Source organism: Polypterus senegalus, chromosome 11 (genome assembly GCF_016835505.1).
Source record: "Polypterus senegalus isolate Bchr_013 chromosome 11, ASM1683550v1, whole genome shotgun sequence".
NCBI lineage: Eukaryota > Metazoa > Chordata > Cladistia > Polypteriformes > Polypteridae > Polypterus > Polypterus senegalus.
The window spans coordinates 128,504,684-128,516,684 of NC_053164.1; the positions used below are offsets into that span (position 1 = coordinate 128,504,684).

At 38.3% G+C, this 12,001-nt stretch overlaps 1 protein-coding gene across 2 annotated transcripts in view; it reads left to right on the forward strand.

Moving 5' to 3' along the window:
* Window positions 1–12,001, forward strand: part of dock5 (dedicator of cytokinesis 5) — a 272,453-nt gene that overhangs the window by 157,773 nt on the left and 102,679 nt on the right. The window contains exons 12-16 of one of the 2 annotated variants that reach the window (XM_039769628.1): window positions 35–177; window positions 7,305–7,430; window positions 7,529–7,653; window positions 9,871–9,969; window positions 11,781–11,853. In XM_039769628.1, the coding sequence (XP_039625562.1) occupies window positions 35–177; window positions 7,305–7,430; window positions 7,529–7,653; window positions 9,871–9,969; window positions 11,781–11,853 (566 nt within the window). The remainder of the gene's footprint in view (window positions 1–34; window positions 178–7,304; window positions 7,431–7,528; window positions 7,654–9,870; window positions 9,970–11,780; window positions 11,854–12,001) is intronic. The other variant, XM_039769630.1, reaches the window with a different exon arrangement.

Consider the following 12,001-nt stretch of genomic DNA (forward strand, 5'->3'; position numbering starts at 1 on the left):
TTAACAACACTTAAATATGTCTCGTCATTTGAAGGATTGCAATGGAGACGTACATCAGACAACGACAACTAATAATGTCACCGCTTATCCCATCAAGGGTCATTGGAGAGAATGAGCCCTTCATCTCAGTCTTCAACAAGGTCATCGCTGCCCGTGAGGTGAATCATAAGGGACAAGGTATGTAGTCTGAGAGTCATTGTTTTAGGAAGGTTTTAATCTTACTGCTTTTGTAGAATGGAACAGCTCCATCTTCCCTAGATCCTTACTCTTTATTAAAGGGTTTGGAAGACGGATTAACTGATTTTATGTGAGGATTGGCTTCACATAAATGCTAATAATAATTTTCTAAGCATAGTTTTTTGGCTGTACTGTTGTGGATTTTTATTTTTCTCTCTCATTTTGTTGCCACAGGTAGCTTTATATAGTTACAATAATCCAACTTTACCAGCATGACTCTAAGTAAGCAAGCATGGCAAAGTGCTTAAAAGCATTATCAATCAGTGAAAATGTTAATATACAGGTGTATTACATGCAAACAAAAATACGTTATAGGTACAAAGTGCAAAATTCATGAGTGTGGTAAAAAAATTATATGTGTAAAACTTGAATAAAGATGAATACAGTACTTACCGGATTTGGGAAAAATCTGACATCGTTAATCGAGAATATTGCACTCTGAATATGTGACGTTACAACAGTTATAATACCAGTGTCAACTGCCTTCTTTTGACTACCTTCCTCTTGATGTGCTCCTGTAGAAAGAAAACATAATTATCTTCTTGGTCTTGATGCCCCAATCATAAATTCTTGAAGAAATATATGGTCTGATCTTTTACATACACATTCAGCTTATGCACAATGTGTGTTCAATGCATCTGTCATGACATAGTGACATAGGTAATAGGTAAACATGGATCCCAGCATGTTTTGTCTGCCGATGCTCTTCAATTTTTTACATTTTAGAAGTGGAGCTATTTTTACTAAATAAATAGTCACCACAGTGGTGGGTGCGGCAACAGGGTGCCTTAGTATTTTCTGCTGTGATTTCCTCCAGCTCTTTCAGAAAAGAATTTGGGTAAACAACAGTCAAGAGTGCCTGGACTGTATTGTTGATGACTCCCAAGGGCCGGGGAACTCGAAAGTCAGAAAAATGACATTTGTATATCATGTGCATTATTTTTTTTCCCTTGCTGCACCCCTGACCATTTGCTTTGTCTGCCATGATTGGTTTAAACATGTTGCATTTTTAAATCACATCATCAAAAACCGTCCTTTTGGGAGCATATGATCTGGTTATTGAGCCATAAGTACTTCTAGTTATTAACTTGGGCTGGAACAAAATGCTGAAGCCCACTGTGGCCCTCTAGGACTGAACTTATAATCAGTAGATGTGTGCTTATATGGACACTTGAACTTTTCATTGACTGATTCACCTACAGGATTTCCCATCTTGTGTATGAGTGGACCTTTATGTAAACTGGTGTATGCCACTCCTCTCACTTATATTTAAACATCAAATTAAAGGCTGCTATCCTTTGAGTAAGCAGTGAAATTATGTTTGCATACGTTTGGATTTAGCAGTAGTCCTATACCAGATGGAGAAAAATTGTGAAGTGACTTTGAACCCTTTGTATAATGTTGTTTGGCCTAAATCTCACTAGTTTCACTAAAAAAAGGTTTGTTTAGCTTTTCCATTTCTTTGAGGACTTTTATTGTCAAGCAGATGGTTCATGCAAAATATATAATCTGAGTGGAAAGCATAAAAGGAACTTAGTACTGAATGTATTATGTAGTCATTTCTTTATCTTTCCTCTTAAAACTCTTAATAAATACCTTTAGTCTTTCTCATTTTGGCTCTTTCTTATAAATACAATACACTAAATAACTGATAACATAAGTATTTACTTCCTTTAATATGTCACCTAAATCATCACCGGTGCAGCCAATTGGTTTTATAATTCACATACCGTATATATATTCACGTATAGGTCGGGTCTTGAAACCCAAAAAATCAATCATAAAATCAGACCCCAACTTATATGCCCGTTCAAAAATGTGACACTTAATTTTTTTTTTTTAATCTTATTGTCTCCTCCAATCTCACATCAGTTTCTCAGATGCATTGAATTTTGTTGCAGCAGCGCAGTTACCAATTTCTTTCACTACTTCAACAACATTTATTTAAAACCAGCTTCATATTTTCTTCTCAGCAAACGCTACATCGCAGATAAGGGATGCTCTTACGATAAATGTGTATGAGGGTGTGAGATACAAAAAACACAAATCAGTGCAAACGTTGCTTTGGAATAGTTTGGATATTACCGTGTGGTCACGTAGGCACAATAAAGAGAGAAAGATGTTAGGAGCACGTACTGTTTCAGCACATTGCCACACCCACATAGAAAAAAAAGGCAGTGTGCTCTGTGGTTACTCTCTCAGCTGGGCGTTAGCATATCATAATGCCTTGTACCAATAGCATGAGTTTCCGCATTCGACTTATACGACCGACGTTATAAAATACCGCAAATTATACTGTAAAATCAAGTCCCGACTTATCCGCGAGTATATACCGTAGTTTGTTAATTGGTGATCACCTGTCTGTAGTCAAGGGGTTTCATTTGATTGTAGTGTAAATGTACCTGCTTGCCAAAGGGATAACTGTATAAGCATTATGTACTCCTACTGTAATCATCGGGTGATTATGTTCTTTCAGGCTTTGTCCTTCAGATGTTTACTGTTTCTATTTTATTCTTAAAAACTGTTGCCATCAATGTATATCACACGATACACATAAGACCTGGCTATATTTGTAAATAAATTAAAGCAGTTAATGGGAGTTCATGTCAAAGAATGATGTGGACAAGGAGCATTTTTTTTTTCTAACAAGTTTACCTGAAGAGAACTAGAATTTGTCACTTTGCTGAATTGCTCTACCTGGTTCCAGATTTTCATTTGGTATACATGTAGGGAGTGAGAGTCTCTTTGAGATCATGAAGTGAAAATATCTTCGATTGTATCTTGCTTAGCAAAAACCTTACGCCTCTTTGGGACAGATCTATATATATATATATAATTCACTAAGGGCACGCAAAACACTGAGCGCAAGCAAGACAGAGAGCCATGCCCGCCAACTCACTGAGCCCCGCCTGCCAACTCTAAGACTATGGGATATGCTCGACAAAAGCCTGCCCGAGAGAGAGAGAGAGACACACACACAGGCACGCACTAGAGAGAGAGAGATGCACACAGGCGTGCACAAGAGAGAGAGAGAGAGAGAGAGAGACACACACACACACAGGTGCATGAAACAGAGACACACACAGGCGCGGAGAGAGAGAGACAAACACACACAGGCGCGCGCGTGCATTGCTTCAAAATTACTTTCTTGGTTGTTTATTAAATTACGGATTTTTCAAATGTTAATTTTTTTCCCTGTGCTTAAAACACATTAAAAAAAAGTGTTTTTAGCAAGTGGTTCATTGCGCTATAGCGCAAACTCTTACAGTGTTAGTTTTCTCTGTTGTTCAAGCTTTTCTCATTAATATTCAATGTTTTTACATTTAGTTTACTATTACGCTGTGCATTCTATGGTATAATTAACTATATTAGTGCTTAAAAACTTCAAAAAATATATATTTACATACAGTTTGCATGGTCTGGAACGGATTAATTGTATTTATATACAATCCTATGGGGGAAATTACTTCGGTTTACGACCGGTTTATGAGTTTTGGAACGAATTATGATCGTGAACCGAGGTTCCACTGTATATTTAATCGACCAAGTCGCCTGACCATGGGGTAGGCACGACAGAGCCCCGACCGCCCACTCTAACCCTCCTCCCGCGTCATGGGGAACGCATGACAGAGCCCCGCCCACCAACTCTCACCCTCCTCCCTCGTCCACCCTCGCTCTCAAGGCATGCGCACTGCTTGTTCATGTGCCCGCCCCCAACACGTCACCAAACACATCCTCACTCGCTTTGGTCTGTGCTGCAGTCCACTTGCAGCTGTGAGCTATGTTGACTGTTCATGTTGATAATTATGGGGCGTATGGTACGCCGCGGGTTGGCTAGTATAGAATATTTATAGAATGTAAGAGTCCACACGCTCAGTCAGAAAATGCATATATGGATGGTGATTATATGCCATATGCCTGTATAAGATGGTTTGGAAAATAAGATTGGTTTAAAATGGTACTAAACACAGCAACACAAAACACATGATGTTAACAGAGGGCTATTAACTAGTAACCTTAATGAAGTTACAACGTTGTACTTTAGCACTCCTGTTGAGTTCCACTGAATTGATTCCCGTGATTCACTGAAAAGAATTGTTCAAAAAGAATGTAAATTTACATTCACTAGACTTACTGCTGGGCTATGTCTTGTTAGAGGGAAACATTATCGATCATTGAACAGCCGTTTTATGTTTTTGCTAGCATACAAAATGAAACAATAGTGCAAACCGTGATGTCGATACTGAAAATTTTGCTTATGCCCCAGTGGTGTGCAAACCCAGCACCTGCACACTAGGTTTCTTTAATTTAGCGATGGGTGATGCCATTACTAAGTATACTGGAAAATCTGCATCCACCCAAGCATCAAACGCCGAATGATCACACAGGTCACAGATTTGTCTGATATCCGCAAGCCACCAACTCAATTAATATTGAAGTTTGCAATCTCTGTTACAGTTGGTTAAGCATGTCACTTTGAGGTTCATTGGTACAACCAGTAAAGTGCATGCCAGGAATACAGGGTATCAGAAAATGTGTATTTGTCATTTAGTAATGATTTGGTTGTGGACGGATTCACTTGTGTATTCATAGACTGGAAACACATATATCAGATATGTATGCAAAAATAGCAAGGACTTGGAAAATGGTAATTGGACTGCTTGCTGTTATGTAATGAAATATTATTTAAAATTATAATGGATATTATTTGGCTGTTCATGCCTTGTGATGGCTGTCGATTTATTCTTAACCATCTGTGGAGAATGACAGGACTTCCTGTTTTTTTTAAATGAATGTGTATTTAGCTCTAATAAAAATAATAGGCCCACCAATGACAAATTTAGGCCTACCCTAATATGAAATCCTGGTGGTATCACTGGTACTGCCCTTTTAAATAAAAATACAGTTTTGTTTACACTTTCATTACGCTAACACCAGAATCTACTGAGTGCCCATCTTTTAACCAATGTAAAATAAAGAAGTAGCTCCTATGTAACCCCCATATAATCATATACTGATTCCAACACTCTCAGGTCCTTTGACATTTAGTATGTGCTCACCATTCCTAAATTAACATCTTCAAATACAACTAAGACACCCCTTCCCCCTCAATTCTTTTATCTCTGTCTATCTATTCTTCTTGATGCCAAACCTGTCAAAGCCAATAATGACTTATTCTAGTTTCTTTTTTGTTTGGTTTCAACAAGTGGTTTCCTTCACTTGGTTCTTTGCTGTGCTCTTAACACTTTAGGAATAAAGAGCAGACGTTTAGGAAAGGGTATGTCCTCAAAAGGGGAAACAAAACTGAAAAAGCTACATAAAAATGACAAATGTTGTAGTTCCAATGCTTCACTTTCTGAAGCTGCTGGCTTAAATTTAAGATTAGGAGTGATAAATTGTGAGTTTGAATGCGTAGGGGGAGGAAAGTTAATTTTTTTGTTTTTGCTGACAGAACCAATTTCCACAGTCTAAAGAATGCTTTATTTTAGAGATCGATCCCACCCTGCTGCCCCAGGTCTCCTAAATAAATACTTTTTGCAAGTCATTTTAACTCTGTCAGCTGCTGGGAGTGCATGTTAAAACCAATTGAATGTGTTAGGCGGGATGTGACATTCAGTAGTACGATGCCCTTGGGGTAGATCAGTTGTATTTAAGGAGTATCTTGCCAAAGGCATAAACTAGACAGGCTTTGAAAGCATCAAATCGTAATTCATTTTGATTGATTCATTTGGCCGACACATTTATCTTTCAACAAGCATCACAGTTGTGGATTCTCCATAGGTCTGCCTTTGGGCTGGTTAGCTGCATGTTGTGCTGTACCTCTTACCTTGTATTTGCTGAATGTAATTTTAATTCATATTATTAGTTTAGATCATCAAAGTAGCCTCTCAGAGGATTCATAAAACAAAGCCTTTATTCGAGTAAATATATAACCAATGCCCCGTCCTACACAGAGATGTGAGGAGCTGGCACCTGTCCTAACAGCATTGCATGTAAGACAGGAAACCATCATAGATGGAATGCCATTCTATAACAGGACACTGTCATAAAAACAAGTTAACACATACCCATCACTAGTTGATCTGGTGTTGTCAGACAACTTGAAGTCTTTCTGAGTAAAGTGAAATACTCCACCAGGCCAGCCATAAGTGAGTCAATAAATTCCTGCATTCAAAACAAACAGGATTACTTAGCAGTATGAAGTACTGTATGACAGGACTGAATTTAGGACGCATTGAGTAAAGTATTTTGCACTCTACAATAAAAATCAAAAAGAGCCAATTCAGAAACTAAAGTGCAGCATTTACAGATACTTGGAGCATCTAAGATTTATCATTAAATTTATGAAATCTAATTTAGCTTTACTATATAAATGTACAAAGGAATTCATAGTGACAAAGTTATAATAAAATTGACATGTTTTGGTTATACAAACAACAGTACAAAATGGTGGTGTCACTACTCTTAAAACTTGTAAATGAAGGAGCAATAAATAAAAGGTCTGAGAAAAGTCTGTTTTTTTCAATTAAGTTGGAGAAGGTTTAGAAGTGGAAGGAAAGTTTCACAGAGATGTAATGCTGACTGAGCATTTGTCAAGAATTGATTTTGAAACAATAGGAAGACCAGAGTGAGAAGATCTCACATTTTTGATAGAATTATATGCCGTGAGCAGCACAGATATGAATGCTGAGGCCTGGAGCAAACAGTTTTATATGCAAGTACAAAAACTTGTCCTAGCCTTGTTTAAATCTCATTGTACTCTCCCACCATCTTCCAGTGAAGGCTGCTTCATATTCCCCTGCATATTTCTACCTTAGGCCAATCTGTTGTTCCATTAATAGGTATCGTTCTGTCACACAGAATATCCCTCATTACTGTGCATAAAAGAAGACTGTCCTCAGCCCATTCCCGTTAAATGGAATGACACCATTTTCTTTGTCCCTCACTAAAAGAACCTGAAGATGCCACTCTCAGTTTTCCTTTACTGTACCTAAAAGACTGTATACATAAATTCCTGTGCTTGTTCACAATCGGCTTTCCTGCAAGTGTACATTTTGTCTCACCAGGACTTTGGGTCACTTTGAAATTACTACCTGGTGACTTGTCCCAGGTACAGAAGGACTTTCCTCACCTGGTAAACCGCTCCACCGCTGTTGTAAGAAAGATGGGCTTTCCAGAAATAATTCTACCCGGTAAGTCATACTTGTAACTTCATGTTTCTTGTCAGGGTCCAACTGTTACATTGGTGAAGTTCTTAGAGAGGCCATTTTTTACTTCTGGGTTCTTCCAGGCAATGTACGGAACGATATCTATGTGACTTTGATCCAGGGTGAGTTTGACAAGGGCAAGAAGAAGACCCCCAAAAATGTTGAAGTGATGATGTGCGTTCTGGACGAAGAAGGAAATCCAGTTCAGGTAGAAACTAGAAGCTATTCTTTTCATTAATTCTAACTTTAATTTATTCTAACGCAACTCTGTCTGTCTGTCTGTCACTTGTAATAAAGAAAATGGCTGTCTAACCGTTTAGGTAGATATACTGATGGAAAAAAGAAACAACACCTCTTCTGGAATGAGAAAACTCAAAATAGCCAGCATCTTGCCAAGCACACTAAAGCTCATTAGGGTATCTAACAAGGTCCGGAAGAACAATGCTTGATCAGGTCACCTTGTAAAACGCCTTAATTCAAAGTGTTGGTCACAGCAAAACAAAAGCCACACTATTGCCTTGTTAACACTGCTAGGTTTCGATAATCAAATTTGAACTTGTGAAGAAATCCCATCCAGTGTCTGGGGTGCTTAGAGTACACTTTCAAGTTGTGGCCTGTGCATTGATATATGCATTCAGGTTATGTATGAACTTTGCATGCGTTATGATGCAGGTAATGCATAAACGTGAATCCTTCTATGTTTTTTTTTTCTGCTGATGCTCTCCACTTTTCAAGATTTTACATTATATCATTTTTGAAATGGTATTAATCACATAGAAGGACTTTGGTATTTATATGCCTTACTATGTTCTTCTGCTATTTCCCTTCAGAAGAGAATTTGGATATACAACAGGAGCCAAAAGTGGTGGAACTGTATCAATAACTACTTTGATGAATCCCAATAATTGTGGAACTTTCAAATGAAACCAATAACATTTAAATATCTGTGCAATCATCTATTGCCAAGCTTTTCTCTTTTTTAACGTGTCAAGTAATGCCCAAAAAGTATGTAATTCAGGCACATCCTTGAGTGAAAGTGCAATCTGACTTTTTAAACTCACATTGGATATGGGCAATCTGAATTAAATCAAAATTCAGTACCGCAGCCTGTATATGGCCTCAAAATATTGGATACTATTTGGTTTTATGGTATTTACACCAAAATCCGATCAGTGGATAAACTGGAATCAGCTCACTGAGATGTGTAATTGAGGCATTAGTCAGTTTTCTGTGTATTCCATAATGTTTTAAATGTCACCAAGAAGCAAGGGAAAATGTTATTGATATGCTGCAGGCAGACATATAATAAGAGCATTTGAACAACTGCAATGAGAATTAACCTCAAAAACGTTTCCAACCCTCCTCATCTAGATTTCCGAACAAGAAAATTAAACTCTTACTTGCTGCAACATTACTATTATTTAGGAATGTATTAATTATTTGGGTACTCTGTTTTATCCTGATTTCTGATGCTTAACTCTTGCATCTCCCTCTTGTTAGTTCACTGTGTTTCTGCCTTTTTAGTAATGACCCATGTCTGCTTGTACAAGTATTAGCCCACTCTTCTGTGTCACAATTGCAGGATGTTTTCAACAGAGTGGCATGAAAAATATCTGTCTGAAGTCTGATTGCCCTTGAGTGACCACATCAGAGCAGGAACATCAGAGAGGTCTATCTGAGAGATTATTTCTGAATTACCACCCATACTGCTGCTGAACTTGCCAGCGTACACAATGTCTGCATTATTGGCATGAATGTGAGGGACAGGCTCCATGATGCTGGCCTTAAAGAATAGCAAGTAGTCAAAGACTCTTTGCTCCATTAGTGTGCATCACCAGACTCTACAGCAGGACAATACCAGGCCATATACAAAGCTGCTATGGTCAAAACTGTCCTGAAGAATTATGTTGGTATGCAGGTGTTGCTTTGCCATCTCTCCTGACCTTAACCCCATAGAGGGCCTTTGGAATGCCTGGGATCACAACACTCAGAGATATGACCCTCTGCTTGTTAGTGGCCAGCAGCTTTATGAAAACCTTCAGCTGGAATGGGATCCCATAACCTAAGATTCAGAAGGTCATTGAGCCATCTCTGTGCACCGAAGGTGTCAAGCAGTGGTTGCTGCAAGAGGTGGTCACAGTAGTTTGTGGAGGATTATAACACAACTGTCATTTTTTTTTCCTTTTTTGCAGTTTTGCTTTGCAGAATTTTTCCTCACATTCATATTTGATTATTAATATTTCGACAACCAAACGTTTACATTTTAGTCCAATGATGAGTGTTGTGTTTCTTTTTTTACTTACTCAGGGTGTTTTTGAATTTACTTTACTTCACTGCACATGTATAAGGTCTTGAGGACATCAGTTATACTTCTTCTTATGGTATATTTTAAATGTTTATTTCTTTTTCCTTTTATTTTCCTCAGAAAGCAATTTTCCCAGGTGCAGGGTGTGAGGGTGTCACAGAGTACAAGTCTGTAATTTACTACCAGGTGAAGCAGCCATGTTGGAATGAAACTGTTAAGGTATGTGTTTTGTGGTTTTATATAACAAAATATGGATTCTTGCTGTGTTTACTGCCCTTCCACCTTAACTCTGTGACCTATAAGCAATTAATATTATACATAAAAGCATCCTTTGCTGCTGTTCTATGTAATTCTTTTAACATTACATTGATTTTTGACAGTTTTTTTCAAGTATGGCAATTATATGCTTCCTATATGCATCAATCCATTTTCTTAACATACTTATCCAGGGCAGGGTTGCAGAGCAGCTGGAGTAGAAGTAGAATTGTCCTTCATGATGCAAGATACTCAGAAACTGTTACTTTTATATTTACAATATGTTTGTTTTTTTCATTAAGTCGTTCAAACCAAATTAATGTTTTAAAGTGATACGCAAATATCAAGTCATGTTATTTTTTTTTTTAAATTACCAAATATTATAAGTAAACAGTTGAGCAAACATCCTAAGTCAATCATCTAGTAGCATGTGTGCAGTTAAAACATATTACATACAAAGAAAATGACAAGTGGTGCATCTTATATGAATGAGTTTGTTATCTGGAATTGGTTTGGATATAAAAGATTGGATGCTGAGCAAACTTAATGTAAAAATCAAATACGCCAGAGTAGTGTTTTCTGAAAACACAGGAATCACATTACTCACATATGCAAGGGTGTTGGAGGAAATACTCTATTCAATGGTTGGAGCCAAAAACACAGGAGGAACAATGTGGATTCCATTCTGGCACTGGAACAGTTATCCAGTTCTTCTCCTTGGCTCAGTTGCTGGAGGGTGCATGGGAGTCTACATGTGCTATGTAGATTTGGAAAAAGTATATGATCCTGTCCATCAGCATGTATTGTGAGAGGTGCTGCAGGAATATAGGGTAACAGGGCCGTTCTTGCATGCTTTTCGTTCGCTATTTGAATATATTAAGAGCTGTGTAGGAAGAACTGGCGTTAAGTCAAATTCGTTTACTGTGGGTGTAAGGCTCTGTCAAGGCTGTGTATTGTCACTACTCCTGTTTCTGCTTTTCATGGACAAGATATCAAGATGCAGCATATGATGTGAGGGTGTGCAGTTGGGGAGATATAGTGTAACTTTGTTGCCTTATGCAGAAGATGTCCTCTTTGCTTCATCTGGCTGCCGAGTGTGAAGCAGATGGGAAGAGGGTCAGCACCATCATCGTGGTCATGGTTATCTCTCAGAAAAGAGTAGATTACTGTCTACAGGTGAGGGGAGCAACTGAACTGCCCTTAGTGAAGGAGTTCAAGTATCTTGGGATCTTGTTCACAAGTGATGGAAAGGGTGATTGTGAGGTTGACAAGTGGATTAAAGTGGTGGCAGCTGTCCTGCAGGCGTTGTACAGATCTGTGGTGGTAAAATTGGAGCTAAGTCTAAAGACAAAACTCTGTGTTTACCGGTCACTCTACATCCCTCTTCTCCCCTATGGACGTAAACTTTGGGTAATGATTAAAAGAATACGATTGCGAGTACAAGCAGCAGAAATTACGTTTCTTCATAGGGTGGCTAAATTGACACCTTGTGATAGCGTGAGAAGCCCAGTGATTCAGGAGAGCCTTAGAGTAGTGTCACTGCTGCTCTGGATTGAGAGGAAGTAGTTGAAGTGGTTTGGGCATGTGCAGGCTGGAGACCCTGAGGCCGACCCAGAACATGACCCTCACCAGGAATAGCGGTTTCAGAAATGGAGATAAGAGGAGAAATTAATTCAAAATTCTTAAAGTGCCTTGTACCATTCAGGCACTTTAATAATAAAGTTTCTCTTTGTCATAAGCCATGGAGATATTATCAATGACGATCTCTTTTAAAGGTTGCCATTCCTATTGAAGATGTCTGCCGCTGCCATTTGCGCTTCACCTTTCGTCATCGCTCTTCTCAGGATTGTAAGTATACATTTCTTAATGACTTGCTATTCTCATAACACATTTTTCTTATGCCTTATAGTAGGGATTGTCAGTGGTGTGAAGCAGCTAATCTTTTCACCAGTCTACTCGACCTCCACTTATTTCTAATTTATTAGGATTGTGTTAA